At 34.1% G+C, this 17,708-nt stretch overlaps 1 protein-coding gene across 3 annotated transcripts in view; it reads right to left on the bottom strand.

Annotated features, from left to right (window-relative positions):
• Positions 1–17,708, bottom strand: part of SOX6 (SRY (sex determining region Y)-box 6) — a 424,758-nt gene that overhangs the window by 86,789 nt on the left and 320,261 nt on the right. For 2 of the 3 annotated variants that reach the window (XM_004683015.1, XM_004683014.1), the window contains exon 9: positions 17,243–17,365. The exons of the other annotated variant lie outside the window; for it this stretch is intronic. In XM_004683015.1, coding sequence (XP_004683072.1) covers positions 17,243–17,365 — 123 coding nt within the window. The remainder of the gene's footprint in view (positions 1–17,242; positions 17,366–17,708) is intronic. 3 annotated transcript variants of the gene reach the window in all.

Genomic DNA, 17,708 nt, shown 5'->3' with positions numbered 1-17,708 from the left:
AGCACATAGGCATGTATGGCAGTGATGTGTGCTACAAAGTTGACCAGATACTTAAAAGTGGGAGGGAGGATTTTTAAATAAAGAGGGAGTCAGGAAAACTAAAAGCAACTCAGTAGTTGAGTAGAGACCTGAAAGAAGTGAAAGAGTAACCCATGGCGATAGCATCACAGGTGCAAAGAATAAGTGAAAGTCCTGAGGCTAAGGTGCACTTGAGTGTGAGACCTTTGAAGAACAATAAGAGGAAAATGAACTGGGCAAAGGATAATAAGAAAGGTGTTAAAAAGATAGCAAGAGAGAGATGATGTAGTCCTCATGTAATATCAAAAGGACTTTGGATTCTTTTCTGAGTTTCTAGGAAACACCATTAAAATAACATGGCAGACCTGGAAATCCCTCAGCAATACCCACATGAAAATCTGGAGCTAAGCCAGGGCTGCCTTGCCTTGGCCCATGATTATTGCCAGGGAACCAGATGCTGTTGCTTGAAAAATATTCTACAACTGCCCAGCTTCTATGCCCTTCCATTTTCATCCCTAATGAAACCTCCAAAACAACACAGAAGGAAGACAAACATGGTAAGTATACAATGAAAAAAAAATGTTTTTATTTAAGTTCTTAAAATGTATATTTGGAAAAGCAAAGTTACATGAATATATATTTTCTAAATGTTATTTTTTCAAGCTGATCAACAGACTTGATAAATGTTGTTGGTTAAATATAAATGTATTTATTATGTAAAAATTACTTCACTTTCTCAGAAGATCTTGCAAGATTGAACATAAATAAGAATCATGCTATGAATGTGATTCATATCTATGTGAAATGTATGTTTATTAAAAGAAATTTCATATTAATAATATTAATGTGAAGTGTGCATTTGTAATAAATATAGAAAGAGACAAGGATATATTTTATTTTTGTTTTATAACCTGAAGATCTGTTTATTTTATTTAAAAGTACAATCTAATAAAGGATTATTCTGAATTCACTTTTAAATGACCAAGTAAACAAGAAATAATCACAAAAATTATCTACTTACTACATCTTATATTTTCTGCTGTAGTTTGCCAGTTCAAATGAATGATCCCTGTTGTAGATCTATGTCCACTGTCATTTTTAAACTGCAAATTATTAGTATTGCCAGTTGGAGAAGTTTAGCACATTTTGCAGTATGTAAATATGCCATCTGTATCCTACAGTAATACCCATGGCTTATTCCCTAATTAGCAGAAAGAAATGATACCTTATCTAAAGCAGCCAAAGTAAAATTCATTCAAATAAGCATACAATGTACTTTGTTGTCACAAGATATGATATTGATACGTATCTCAATAATCCACCGTGAAAACTCCTTACAGCAAATGAAACAGGTAATACAAAGAACTGAAGAAGAAACTTAGAAAAATAAGGTTTATATGTTGTTATGAGAGAGGGCAGCTTAGTGACTAAGGGTGCATACTCTTTAGTCAGAACTGCTGTTCACTAACTATGTGATACCGGCAAGCTATTTAATCTCTGAGCCTTAAACTTCCACATCTGAAAAAATGGGAAAATAACAGTACTTACTTTTAAAATATTGTTGTATGGAGTAAATGAGTTAATACACATAAAAAGTGTCAATACTTCTAGATTGCTATTTTTACTAATAATTACGTCTCTTGAAGAGAAGTCACTCCAATAACAATATTCCAAAAAGCATTAGGTATTTTATTAAACTTAGCAAAAAATGTATTAAAGTTGCAAAGATGAAGAAGCTCTCTTTTGGGAGCTCACAGAAAGGATAGGAAGGAGAGAAAGGTGGGAACTCAATATAATGAACCATATAATGGGTCATTTACAAATGACTACTGAAACAACAACAGGACTGGGACCAATTAGTTTTTTTCCCAAATTCATTAATATACAACTGACAAATAACATTGTGTAAGTTTAAGGTGATGATTTGATATATGTATATATTGAGAAATGGTTAGCACAAAAAGGTTAGTTAACAAAGCCATCAAAATTAGTTTTCACTGAGGACAATCAGGAAAGTGATGCTCATAGCAATGAGAGCCTTTGTTAACTAAAAGTTAAAAAACAATCTTATAAAATTATTTAACAGCCCTACTCCTTTCCCCCTCCCTGCCCAGGAAAAAACATCCCTGAGCAGAACCAACACTAGTCCCTGCAACACAGGAAGGATTTAGGTTAACGGAACTTCTGTTCTGGTTTTCCAGGTCTGCCCTCCCAACCTGTTCCTTTGACTAGTACCCAAAAGTACATTTACAAGAAGATGTTCATCCTGACCGTCATCACACTTTCACAAATGCTTAACAATTACAAAATATACCACCTCTGTGGAAAAAAAAAAGGGGGGGAACTCAGCCTTTTTTATTCAGGAAACAGGAACTTTGTTTTATTCTTGTTTTCGCCATCCTTGTTGGACAGAGAAAAACCTATAAGCATTCGAAGCTCTAATTTAGGGGGGAATTTTTGGAATCTCAATGTGTCCTCTAAGTCTACCATATACCCCTAAAAATCACTCATTACATGATGAAAAATCACAGCTTTAGTTTGTTATAAGGGCATAATTCCAAGTGGACCATGGAATATTTATGTCTCTCTACAACTCTTTGAAGGAATAATCTTATGTTTTGTGCCTGTTGTGGGTCAGAGGTTCGTATCAGCACTTCTTTCTATTGCTCCTTATATGTTTTACTATAATTTACAGCTCAGCAAGAGGACTCATAAAACAAAAGTGTCTATTTTATTTCAGCAACTAATTCTAGTTAATCAAAGATTTCTAGCCAAACAACTCAGCATGAAACTCTGCAAGAAAAATATGAGGAGAACAAAGCATTTTGTTAAATAACACATCTCATGATGTAAACACATATGTCTCTTAAAGGAAATTTTATCGTTTCCACATTATCGGCATACAAAAGGAGCATTCTTGTCGCAGACCTGGTGCGACTGTGGAGTCATCGTCACTGGAAACAAGAGCCTGATTAGGTTCCCACACAGATATGAATAGACTTTCCTTTTTAGTAAAATAGCTGCTTTTATTCCTTTTGAAAACAGACTGGTAATTGTCACCCTAAAAACAGTGAATTGTACTAGGGCAACATTTGTTTCTGCTCTTTTTTCCCATCTTTTTAGAATCAGCCAATAACATTACTATCCCTTCTGGTTGGTCCTCTTCTGGAAAGTCTGAGTTAATCCACAGCTGTGTGAATGTGAAAAAGGGACACAGCAGGCTAAGTCTGTTGGGTCTCTTGTCGGTTAATAAAGTGCACAGTCTGCAGGACAGATGTTAAGAGGATCTGTTAAATAAGTCAGTGGCAGAGATCCTGACCTCTGCCAAGGAATATTTTATTATCCCAGAAAGGGGCATAATTGCAAGGCATTAACAATTAGAAGAACCATAGTTTTTCTTTATAGATTTTTGCTCTTTGCTTCATCATTTGGTTGAAATACAGTACTAAGGTCCATTCACTAAAAAGCAATGTGCTAACTATGATTTGGTTTAGTACAAACTTCAGGTTACAAGATTTCCCCAAATCCCAAGGAAATGGTTGGCCCTTGGCTTTGCTTCAATACTAAGCAGTTTTGTTTATTCTGTGTATATCATTACACTATTTGTACTGTTTCACTTGCCACAGGGTACCATTGTACTAAAGGGTCTATCAATCTTACCAAACATAGCTCCCTAATTATTAAACTATTCCCTAACTATTAAATCTAGTGTAATGGGCAATGTAAACTAAAGATCAAATTAATAGAGGAATATCACGTCATAAAGCTGTTCACTATACCTTGTACCATGTTGCCATTTATAATGTGAATAAAACCATGTCTATCACATGCATTGGCCATTCCCAAGTGTACTGTAAAAGGTACCTTGTGATCTGACCCCTTGCTTACCTTTCCAATCTCACCTAGTCTTGCTCTTGTGCACTTAACCTGTACCAGACTGCCTGTTGTTTTCAGAATGTGCCATGCTGTTTATGGCTGGTAGACCCACGGACAGGCTGTGCTTGGAGGGTTTTTTTTCTTCTCTGTACTCTCTATCATTCTCCCATGAATCTAGTGAATTTTCTTTCTCCTTTCAAGACTTAATTTTAACATCATCTCATCCATGAAGATAGTCAGTACTTTCTCAGGTAGAACTTAGCACTTCCTCCGCCCTGGGCTTTTAATTTCCCCAAACACATCTGGTTGCTATTGTTGCTTTCCTTTCTATTGCCAACCTAAGTCTCTTTTTTTACTCTACGAAGCCCTTAGTTCAATAATCTGGAATAATCTGTTTGAAATAAGAATACACAGACTGTTTAAGATTTTCAGACAATCGGTATTTCTATTTTTTTTTAATAAAGTTTACAACATTGTATGTTTCAGAGGTACAGGGTCACCTTTTTCAAGTGTTGTCACCACACCACACTCAGTCATTAAGATACCTACAAGCCTCTACCTTAGTCTGTTCAAAAACATACCTTTTCTAATAATTATTATAATGTTTACTAGATTGTGAGTCCTCTGAGGGCAGTTATCAAGTTCTTCATATCATAGTATTACCTAAATAAGAAATAAAGAGCATTTCCTACATAAACATTTTGGGATTAAAAGCATAAATGTATTATTTAAATAACTGATTGATTCTTCATGCTAATGTAAGTTCACAATCTGGTCCTGTCACTGCTACCAGCACTGTTGTGACCTTACACTATAATACACGTTATTTTTTAATGAATATTTTCAATAGGTTCGTATACTCAATCTCAAAAACTATGTACCTCCTAAAACTCTTTGTACTCATGCCTAAAATGCATAGAAGCATGAGATACATTGTTCTTTGTCTTCTGTTTTATTTTAGCTCAACATATCCAAAACTTATTTATAAGAAGCAACCAAATTTAACCAAATTCTTTACATGTTCCTTCACATTTCTACATACGCTAACCCAGATCACTGACAAACTGTATGACTTTGGTCAAGTGACCCCATCTCTCTGTGTCTCTGCTTCTTCAGTAGAAGATCAGGTAGTGTACACACTTTCACAAGCATTTTTTATTTATTCCCCACAACTGTCCTGCAGGGTATGGATTATTCCTAATCCTATTTAATAGAACCTGGGTACAGGTTCTAAAGATTAGTTTGCCTAAGCTCATAGAACCAGAATTTGAATTTGAATCTGAGGGCCTCCAAGGAACATTCTAGCTCCTGAAGTCAATGTTATTTTACAATCTGACTATTTGTGACGGATTTGCTTACAATACTGATGCATTATTTTTCTTGATTGCAGAAAGTCCAATTTAGAGTACCTCAATGACTAGCTGGTTACAATTTCTTGCTAAAGAGTATTACATCAGGACTCATGTTTTTGGAATTCAGGTATATGTTCCAAGAACTCAGGTATAGGCATTAGGATGAAAAGCTTTCAAAGAGTCTATACACAGCCACTTGGTCAATCAACACACACACACAAAATGGTTAGTCCTATGTTATCTGTTCTTATTACCATAAAGTATTATTCATCTAATTGATTTTTTTATCTAGACTATTATTGTTAGAAGTGAAGAACCTGTTTAGTTTACCTGCTTATAAGAGTACAAAAGTACATAGTACTTGTTTGTAAAAAAATTTTGTTAAATTAATGAATGAATAAGAGAGTTTGGAGTCTAAGGATGTGGAGAAAAATGACATTTGCTGAACATTTACCACAAGCAAACATTTGCTAAGTGATTTGCACTGCTTTATTTAAATCCTCACAATATGGGAAGTCTTTTACCTCCATTTCACAGATGAGTAGACTGACTCAGCTATAGATATGTATGTAGACAGAGATAGAATTTTTTTTTTAACTAAAGAAGTGTTGTGGAACCAAGAAGCATACCTTTATTGAAACTCCAAGCCATTCAATATTGTATATACAGAAAACATGTCAGAGAGCAAGCAAGGTGTTAAAGAGTAAAAATGCTGTTCCAAACTTGGCAGCAAATGACTACCTGTTGATGCACAGTCACTTTTCTGTTTAATGATAAGGTACTTGTCTGTATTTGGATATAGTGTTTCATAATCAGAAAATGTGGCAGAAATGGATTTAAGATCAGGAGGAGTATGGGAGGACATAAATGGATTGTGTGTAACTGTTTGGCTCTGCAATTAAGAAATGCTTTTCTATTAAAACCACTGATAAATGAATCAAGAATTAGGACTTCTTCCCAAATCGGTACAGATAGGCCTCTACTAGCTCCACGAGGACCCCTCTCTCTCTCTCTCTCTCTCTCTCTCTCTCTCTCTCACTCACTATCTCTACTGTTCTGTGCCTAAGTCAAAAAATGTAATTATTCACTATTCAGAGACCACTCCTCGGGGCCTAAAACAAACAACTTCCTTGGACATGAGGAAGACATTCTGATGTGATCAAAAACACTGCAAAGAGGAGTGTATCTGTCTCTGTGTAGTTTAAGAAGTTCCCATACTTTGGAGGACAACTCCAGTGTAGTGATAACTGGTTTGGGGGCACATACTCTACCCCAATTAGTGACAGTGTTTCTCTCTCTTATTTTGAAAAAAAATATATTTTTTTAAGCAGGCCAAATGACAATTCATTGAGAATATGATGCTAAGCCACTTTTCCTATAGAGTTTTAAAACTGGACCTCTGAGAAAGAGTTTGATACAATTCAATGACTGAAGTAATACCTTTGTCCATTTGAGCATTAAATGGCCTGTTGAAATTCAGCTTAGTTAGAGGGGATTTCAGAAAACAGTATTTTTTCTATTTTTTTTTCCTTCTCCCAGCTGAATAGAGCAGAGGTTGGAAAACGCAGCTCAATCACTTTCCTCAGTCTCTCAGGTTGGCCTCTCACCAGCATTAATTAAATACAGCCCCCCTTAGAACATGAGAGGTTAAGTGAGAGCAACCTAGCATTCTTTTCCAATGTATTACTGGGAATGTCAATGGTCATAAGATGCTTATAAGAATCCTTCTTTGAGCATACAGGTCTCACTAATGAAAAATTTTAAGAGGAAAAGCAACCTAATGTGACAACTGTTCATCACAAAATGCATTTTAAACTACCCATTTCAACATCTATTGTGCTTAGATAGCACATATCATAAAGGAAATTGGTGTAACAGATGGTTTCAGCTCTCTGGGTAGCAAATGTAGACCAGTTTTCAGTGTGATAAAGTGAATCTGTAAAAGGCAATACATAAATCAGTCAAACTCTCACCTAAAAGTCTTCCTTCCCCTTACGTTAGAGAATTTTTTCTCCAGTACTGCAAATACTAGTGCATTTTCTCTTTTTAGTAGATGCTGTATCTTCTGTACAACTTGACCAAACTCTAAAATTTGAACACTGCTGAAATAATGGTTCTATACTAGCCATATGAAATGAGAAAAGCATATACATCTTTAAGTCACTAGGCTTTTGGTTCTAAAAATTTCAGATACTGTCTAGAGCTATTTTGTAAATTTGTAAATTAAATCATTTAAAATAAAGCTCTTGAATACTTTATAATTAATCGTGTTTCTCTGAACATGACTTTACTGTCAATGCAACCTTCCTGACTCTCCTATTGTCCCCAGATTCCTGAGAAGAAAGCAGCCAAGCGATAATTCAACATTATTGCTGCCTCAGTGCACTAATCGCTTAAAGAGCAGCAAAGACTGTGCTCTCTGCCCCACAGCTCCTGCAGCTCTTGGCCTGAGGCAGGCAGCCCAACCCAGCAATGTCCAGATGTCAAGAGGAATCCCCAGCTCCTGATGCAGCAGGCACTCCATTCCAGTATGGTCAAACATCTGCTTCATCTGCTGGCATGCAACCTGCGGAACATGCTCAGAGGGCAGCACAGGCGAGGCTGGGCAAGGACACCCTCACCAGTACTCTAGGAGACGCATCAGAACTTGAGATTATAAGGCAGCCTCAGAAATTCTCAGAAAAACGGAGCTCTGGCATTCAGCAGCATTCTAAGAATTTTCCTCAAAAGAAAGCTACAGAATAAGTTAGGTTTTGTGGTGGTTTTTATCCTACCCAGCTTTTAAGCTTCTATGAAGCTTAAAGTTTCTTCTGGTCATTTAACTGGATATCTGGAAAATATGTGAACTTTGGGGTGCCCAGTATCTCATATCCACTTTGAAATTTTTCCTTGTTACAATTTTAGTAAGCTACTTTTAATTCACTTGAATATTACAATATGAGAGGAACAAGTTGTATAAGAAAGTTTCTTAAATGATTGGGCCCCTAAATACAAGTAAGCAGGGCTTACAAACAAAAGTTTCTGGTCAAGAGACAAATTATAAAAAGCTGTAAAAACTAGCTGTATAGTAGTTTTATTTTGTATAAATGATGAGTATTATGTTCCACGTCACTTAATCAATCTGATCTTTTTTTCCTTCTAATATTAAAGCATGTTTATTAAAAAAGCTAAATATAAATTATTTATTCGACTGTAAAAGGCTACATTATATGTCTTATATAGGTATGCATATATAATATTCATACTATTCTTAGATCTGTTATGTTTGATTTTGATTTTAGAAGGAAATTCAGGTTTCCTTTATCAAACTCACATATTAAATATAGGTTCTCTGACAAGAATGATTCCACTCATCCTACGTGATCTCAATACATAGTATCCTATAAAAACTAATGAACAGCTCACAGGTCCAAACTTCATATTTACTTCACTCTGAAAGATAGACTTATATACTACTATAGTCAGAAGTCATATTCCATTATGGAAAGTCAGAGTATAGTGTATGCTTAATATAAATGAAAAGATGAACCTAAGGAGAATTGTGACTGCTCTAATCAGAAGTGACCCATTAGAAAAAAGAAGCCTTGGCTTCGAAAATCAAAGCAAAACAAAGAACTGAGGATATGTAATCAAATAGGTCTCAAATTTTTAAAATATGTTCAAGCACATCCATGTGTATAGAGATAGGTAGATGATATTTCTGTTAATAATAGAAAAATTCCAACTCCTCAATAATAGATCTCTTTCCTTAGTTTATCTTTTTCCCACTAGAAAGTCAACTTCAGGAGGGCAGGGACTTTTTATTCACTGATTATCTCCTCAGTATCTAAAACAGATTTTCTCAACCTCAGTGCCACTGATATTTTATACTAGATTTTTTTTTTTTTTTTTTTTTTGCTTTGAGGGACTATCATGTGCATTCAAAACAATTAGTATCACTTCTGGTCTCTACTTACTATATGCCAGTAGAATTTCCAACCACCTTAGCCCTCCAATTCATAACAAGGAAAAATGTACACCTCCATTGTTATCTGAACCCTATGGGAAAAATTGTTAAAGATCACCTGCCTAGAGTCGTACCAGACATGTAACAGGTCCTAAATGAATACAAATATTCATTGAATGATTAAATGATTAAATTCATTATGTTTGGATTGTCATACAAACTTTTATAAATATTCTGATAATGCTTATCAGTTCCCTCAAAAAAAATTTTGATACAAACCTGGTACAATGGATATCATGTCACTGTAACAATCATATTCAGAGCTAACAACTATAATTTCAAATAACAATTTAAAAAATAAATTATATCATATTTCACATTTGCTTTAATTTAAACAAGTAAGTAAAATAGAGTGAAAGTTGATAAATATCCACACTCCCCAAAAAAAAGATTTTCTTGTTACAAGTACTTTGTTTCAAATTGGATTCAAATGGGTACTTTTGTAGGTTTTGAGCTCGTCAACACAAAGATTTTAAGCAATAATATTTTATACATTTGTATCATTTATTTTTGTTTTAGTTCATACTGCTCAAGGTCTATAGTGTTGGAGAAATCACTGATAAGATACCAAAAATCATCATTTGGTTAATTTTATTAAAGGTTGGTTATTTGTTTTATTGCTTGTGCTATAAGAGAAACATACAGTAAAGAATAAATACCCACTTAACTCTGCTTCATACAGTAATAACTATATACTTATTTAAGTTTTATCCCTCCTTTGAGCATGTCTATGGGAGGAACACATCCAACTATAGATTCTCAATCCCTCCCTTTTAATTAAGTATTCTTAAAAAAAAATGTGGATTAGAAGAATTAACATGATTAAAATAGCTTACTCAAAGTGATCTATAGACTCAGTGAAACCCTTAACAAAATACCACTAGTATAATTTAACAGAAATTTAAAAAATCTAAAATTTATATACAACCATAAAAGATCCAAACAGCCAAAGCAATCTTGTACAAGAACAATAAAGCTAGAGGTATCACAAGTCCTGATTTCAAAACATACTACAAAGCTATTGCATTTAACACATAAATGCTACTGACATAAAACAGATATATAGATCAATATAATAGGGTAGAAAACCTATAAATAAATCTGCACATCAGTTTCAAATGATCTAGTGCCAAAAATCTCAGTGGGAAGAAAATAGTCTCTTCAAAAAATGGCATTGCAAAAACTGAATATTCACAAGCAAATTAATGAAATTGGAACTTTATCTTAAACCATACACAAATTTAATGTGGAATGGATTAAAAACTTAATGTATGACTAGAAACTCAAGGTATTTGACCAAAAGAACTGAAATTTACTATCACAGATTGATTACAGCATTGCTCACAAAAGTCAAAGCATAAAAACAAAATATATGTCTTAATAAATGAATGGATTAAAAAATGAGTTATATGTAAGTGTATATATAATGGAATACTATTTAGACTTTTAGAAAGGAGGAAATCTTGCCATTTGCAAGACCCTGTGTGAACTTGAAAGACATTACATGAGATGAAAAAGTCAGACACAGAAAGGACACAGGAGGACAAATATATGATACATTCTTATATGAGGAATCTAAAATAGTCAAACTCATAGAAGCTGAAAGTGGAATGATGGTTACCAGATAAGAACAGGGGAAACAAGAGTAATGTATTAGTCAAGGGATAAAAATTTTCAGTTACACAAATGAGTAAGTCTTACAGATCTAGTGTATATCATACAACCTATACTTAATAATACTGCATTGTATAATGAATCACTAACAGAGTAGATCTTATGATAAATGCTTTCATCACATACTAATAATGGTGGAAGAAAACTTTTGGAGGTCATGTGTATGTTTATGACATAGATTTCATAGAGAAATACTCATTTTCAAAACTCATCCATCCAGTTGTATATATTAACTATGTGCACCTTTTTGTAAGTCAATTGTACTTCACTAAAGTTATTTCTAAAATGATTTTGTGCTGGCTAGTGTATTCTGTTGGTTTGTTTATTCTGTTATCTGACATGTCAACATATTTCATCATTTCTTTTTTTTAATTTAAATTTCCTGAATGTTGCATACCCTGACATAATTATGGATGAAAACTAGAATGAAGCATTTTCTAAAACACTACAATGTTTTGTTTTCAACCTTCCAATATAGCCCTAATCACATTATCTCTCTGAATTCCAACATAGTTTTATTACAGCATATGCGCAAACAAATATATGATACTTGATACCAACCAAACATTAGCTATAAACTCCAGTTTGGGGGAACAGAAATACCTGTCACTACTTTAGAAATCATTGTATCTTACAAGCAGTCTATTTAAGTACAAGTATTCACACACTGGGAACCACCTGTTGAGTGGATTAATTGAGAGGGTGAAGCTAAATGATTGTTGGTGGAAATAAAAAAAAAATATAGAGGGTTTTACTGATTTTGTATTTGTAGGGTCCTGGGATCCTACTAAAATATTTTTGTGACTATAGGTGAATATCATTTCATTCAAATAATGTAAGGAGTGATTAACCAAAAGCTTAGCAAGGATCATGTAAGAAAAGCTATATTCTCAACCTTTTGATATTATTGTAAAACCAACTGAAAATCAACTGTCTGAAAGAAAATCCTTTGGCCCATTTTAATTTTGTGGGTAGGCATAAATTTCTTTGCTTTGTTGAACACAATAAATTAGATTTCCAAACACTAAGAAATGTCTCCACATTTTACATTCTTCTTTGATTAACCTTTATTTCTTTAACTTCCACCAGGAATCATACAGTATCTTCAGCTTTTCTTAAGCAGACTATATAGAATAAAAGGTTGTTTATACAAAACAATGTTTCCTAAAAGCAGAGCAACTGACCAAACATAAATTTTTTTCAAAGCTTTGGTCTCATATGTCTACCAGAGATAAAATTCATTTTAGCCAACTACTATGCCGCGCAATATTGGGAATTCAACAATACATGAGGCAAAATTTCTAAATTCAGTACTTTAAGTTCTAATAAATTAGGGGTACTCTTCAGAAGCACTTTAGGTATCAAAGCTAGAGTAGAATTGATTGCTAATTAGAACGTTAAGGGTTTTTTCCTATTCTAATGGTAATTGAGAAAATTTAATACATGCCTCATTATTCCACTTTTTATCTTCCTTTTTACAGTGAAACAGGAACGGTAATTTGAGACCAGTCTATGTAGAACATAGCAAGTAAATTAAAATGAAAATTATAATCCAGGATTTTGATTCTAACGTGAAACTCATGCCATTAGTCCACAGCTCATTTGTCCTAGTCATAATGGTCCCTCCAAGTTCCACCACAATGTTATAGTCAAAAGGGTTGAGGAAAGACAAACTGAGAGAAAAGCAACTATTTCCCATTAAAGCCCAACACCATGGTTGGCATTCTCAAACCAAGCTTTGAATCAGGGCATTCCTGTTTCTCCAGTAATAGGCAACTCTTATCAACTCTTCATTCAACTCTCTACTAGAAATCACAACCTTCAGAGCCGTCCCAGCAAAGTTAACTCACCATCTCATTCCTCCATAACACTGAGGCATGTTTACAATTGCAAACAAGAAGAGACAAGGTATGAGCCAAAGAGCATCTAAATACAATATCAGAAAGATTCAGACTGGAACTGAAATAGAAATAGAATATTCTCAATGTTTGGTGAGCACTTCTTCACTTCCCATTTGTAGCACAAAAAATGCTGATACAATTTAAATAAAATATGTTTGTATTAGCTTTTGCAAACACTTCAATTGTTCTCCATCTTTGCAAACTTGGCAAGACTTTAATAGTCTCATTTAAAAATAACTTATGGTTGATAGGGTTTGCTAGTGTTTTAAGGCTCTAATTATATTTCTTTCCTCAAATCTTCTCTAAACTACACATAAACCCATCAAATTAAAGTGAAAATGAATTTATATTGATTTTTAACTTTTTTCAAATTTAATTCTTTTCATTTAATCTACTATCTATACTATCATTATAAGAACTGTTAAAATATTTTCTAACTAAAGCTTGGTAGACTTTTGAATACTCGATAAAAAACATTCTCTGAAGCTAATGAAGACAGAAACTCTTGTCTGTAACAATATTAAGTTTGTTTTCTCTAGTGATTCAGACAAGTGAGCAATCTGTCAGTAATACACTGAGTGAAATTACTTGTCTTGTAGGAATAACTGCTGACAGTCACTTTATCTCAGGGTTGACCCAAACATCTTCTTGCTGGCAAACAAATTACTATGTCTAACTTTGAAAAGGTAACTAGCTTGTTTTTAATTTTGATTGGTCTCTCAGAATCCCTTACACATACACTAAGTCCCATCTCTTACTGTATTTTTAAAAAAGGAAAAGCAACAGAAGTGTTTTGGGGGAAAGGTTTGAATTAATGAATAAGGGAGAAAAAAGCAAAGAAAGAAAGACCTGATCATTTGGAACTCAGGAAAAGAACAGTTATTGCTTCTTTCCAAGACTGTTATGCAGATAAAAATGGTAAGTGTGTCTATCCAACATTAAGACTGGCAGTGCCGCCAGTGACTGACTGGGTGAGTGAACACATTACTGAGACAGTACTGTAGGAATTAATTTTCTTCAATAAAGTGATTTTTAAGGCTCATATATTTCACAATCTAAACATATGTCACTGTTTCATAAACAAAATAAATGGATTAAAATAATACATTACCAATATGCTGACATGTGGAGTTATTTTAATTAGAAATTCTTAAGCTGTGTGATATTTAACTGCTGTATTTGCTAAAGAGAAGCATGCATCATTTAATAAGAAGGTATGAGACAGGTGTATCATTTTGCATGATATAGCACCAGATTGTGTTTAATATAATCTACAAGTATGAGGCAACATTACTCCCAATTAAAAACAAAACAAAAATTAATTTAAGAACCTATCATAATGAACGTAACCACATGAACTGAATCAATATGCTAAAACTGCTTTTTCACTTAAAAAAAGTCATACAGAGCTTAGTTTCTGAGACAGTATTTCTGGGGCACAATATAACATCTTGGCTATTTAAAGGCCATATTTACATGACTACCTCATTATACTCCCTCACCCCTTCCTTAACATTCTTTTTGACTTACTTGAAGGACCAATGCTAACATAGCTAAGGAAAGCAAATGGCAACTGGTCTTGAAATTTATAAGGGTGAGAGAATTGAAATAAGTAGCAATATAATATATTGTTTACTGTAGCAAGTGCCCTCTGTTCTCTAAAGGTCAAAAGCACTGTAATCTTAGAGTTCCAGTTTCTGATTGTTCCCAGGGTTTAATTCATTATCAAAATTAATGGTTCAAGCCCCTCAACCCTCAGACATATGAGTATTCATGCCTCCATCTGCTGAACTGTTCAACTAAAAATAGCACTCTTTGGCCTTCTCTCTCTTAAATGGTGCCCCTGAGGCAAAGAAAACCATGCCTTAGTGTACACCGGCACAGTGTGCCAAAAAAATAAAACCTTTCTTGCATCTTCCTATCTTAAAGAAAGACCTGTTTCAAATATCTTTTCCCTACTTGATAACAAAATTTCAGGCATCTATGATATAACTATGAATGTTGTGAAGATTCATGAAGGCTCACTATGTTAGGAGTGAAAACCTTTGAAGGACAAATGAAATGTAATGTTAAGTAAAGAGGACCAGTTCTGAACAATGCAGCAGGGCGTGTTTGGAAGTGGGAGAGGGAGTGTGTGTTGGTAAATAGGTGTTACTGGGTGCCATTCTTCCTAAGAATCTTTGTTTCTGTACTAACATAATTACAATGTTTCTTAAGTATCAACAGATTATCATGATTATGATTGATTGTTGACAGAACTGCACATTTTAGACTGTCAAAGAGGGTAGAAAATACTAGCTAGAAAAGAAAGCAGACTTTAAAATCAACAAAGCAAAATATTAAATTTTCTCTCTACTTTTGCTGTAGATTTGCTGAAACTGCAGCAGTTTCGATATTGTTTTCCACTGTACTGCTCATGGATGTCCCAATAGAAATGCCTTATTCATACCAGGTAAGTTTGGGAAACCTGCCTTTACAAAGAAGGTTGATCTTTTCTAACCAGTGTTCATACAAGCAAATAAAGCAAACATTTTCTAATACGCAGGATGAAGATATTAAAAAAAAAAAAAAACAAGAAAAAGAACTAAGCAAGAAAGTATATAAACCCAGGACACTCAAATGAGTCTAAAACTTTAATGGCAAAACTATGAGGACAACCATATTAACGGGCTCCTAATTTAGTCTAACTAAAGTAAGAGATTTATGGCATATATTGTGCTTCTTGGTTAGCACTGCTCAAAGCTACTGAGGTAAAGCACTCATCTATATGATATTACATGTCCAAAAAAGTAGAAAAATAACCAGACTTGACAGCATTAGAGAGGGTGATGGTATAGAAGAGAGACAACATCATTAAGTGAAAGAGAAAACTGAGTAGAAAATTGGCTAAAGGAAGATTAATGGACTAGAATTCATCTCAAGAGAAAATAAAAGTCAAAAAGGAAGGGAAAATTTGAATTTGAGCCAAGTCTACCTGATTTCATATTTTTTGAAGACTCTAAAGTTTAATAAACTTACTATATGTCATTATACAGAAAATCTTGTTCTTAAAAAATCAAGTTATCACTCTGTTTTGCCCTCCTAACTGTGCCAGATTTTTCAGAATGTCCAGAAATATCATACCTTCTCTACAACCAAAAGAAAGTCTTAAAAAATGAAATTCCTTCTAGGTGTATAGAAGACAGCAGATACTTTGACAGTATATGCCTGGTCATGTTTGGGTGGAAACCCCCTGTGTACTGCATATCAAAGTGAAAGGGAAGTAAAAGGGAGACAACAAATTCTGAAACTCTTCCTTAGGCTACCCCCAAGGTGGCCTTTGATCTTGTCTTCATCTTTCTTCTTAGGAGTGAACTTTATCATTTTGGAAAAAAATAAAATAAAATGCAGATTCACATGCAAAGAAGAGAATGCCAAAGGGACACTTTACTGATTACTAGTGTTTGATATGTATAAACTGGCAAAGCCAATAGGAGCCGGTTATACAACTTTGCTATATACAATTCTTTTCTTTTGTTTTTTTTTTTAGTTGAATTTCCCAATATTAAATTTTACCCAGAAAGCTAAAGTGTATTTCAATTAGAGGCAACCTGTTTCCATTCTTTCGTGATTCAACATATACCTGGCAACTCTCCAGTAAGTATCTGAGAGTCCCAAAGAAGAACTCCAATGATATAGGAGCAGAATTAAGCATGAAATTGGAGAGAGAAAGACAGGATCCCTGTAGCAGAAAAGGACTTGGTTTTCAAAAGAACCATACAAGCTATCTTCTAATGGGTAAGACTATCTCACAAAAGCCAAAAAGGAACTTTGCTGGGAGTTTAATCTAAATGGAATACTATAGATGTTTATTGTGAGACAAACAAACAAAAAAAGTAGTCTGGCCCAAATACCCAACCCCACTTCAGTCTCAGAAAACTGAATCAGAAACCTTGATTCAGGTAGTAGTTGTGACGACACCATGAATATTTTGTAGCCTTGGTTAAGTAACTTGACCTTTCTGAACCTCCACTATTTTTGTTTACAAGCAAAATTTTATCAACTTTACAGGGTTCAGATGATATGTTCAAAGGACATTTTTTTATAAATATTTAAGTTTTTAAATACTATTTAGCATAATACATTAAAAAGCAAAGGAGTAAGAGGACTAATGTAAATGGGAAGACCCCATGATGAAAAGAATTTGCCAAATATAGAGCAATAAACACTAAATTCACAAACATTCGTTTGGGGTTTGCCTTTGTCATTGAAAGAAAAGGAGCAAAAATGAGCTCTCCTAGGAGTAGGGAAAAGGGGAAGATTGCATAGTGCTTAGGTTGAGTGCTTGTCACTTTAAAAAAAAAAAAAAAAAAACTAGTGTATGACTGAACATTCCAGTCCCCCACCCAAAGAAGCACCAATGGAAGCATTCATACCTCAATCTGTTTGTGGTTGTAAGAATGGCCACCACCATGTTCAAAGGTGTCCAAACTCCTGCCAAAACGGTCACTTAGGCCCTTTAGCCTTGGGTTAATTTGTGGGTGGGAGACATGACCCTTCTGTTTAGTAGCATATTAAAAAAAAAAGACAAAGCATAGTGTCAGAACTCATGAAACAGAACACATTTTCTAAATCAGGGTACTGCCCACAACAAAGAACAGAAAGCAGAAGTTTAGAACCCACACATTCTTTCATCAAAACGTGGTTATAGGATTAAAACATGGTACTGGTTTGTTATTTCTGGCTCTTACTCAAGAAGATAATCTATAGCATAGCTATGGAACAAGAAGATATAAGATTAAGTTTATTATGAGTGAGGTTTCTTTTTAGATTTTTATCAACTACTGTAAGTTCCAGTGTTAGTAATGAAGAAGGTGAAGGTTTGGGAGAGGAATGGTTGCT

Source organism: Condylura cristata, unplaced genomic scaffold (genome assembly GCF_000260355.1).
Source record: "Condylura cristata isolate star-nosed mole 26May11 unplaced genomic scaffold, ConCri1.0 scaffold00015, whole genome shotgun sequence".
In the NCBI taxonomy this organism is placed as follows: Eukaryota; Metazoa; Chordata; class Mammalia; order Eulipotyphla; family Talpidae; genus Condylura; species Condylura cristata.
The sequence above is the reverse complement of the archived record's forward strand: the minus strand, read 5'-3'. Positions and strand labels throughout refer to the sequence as shown.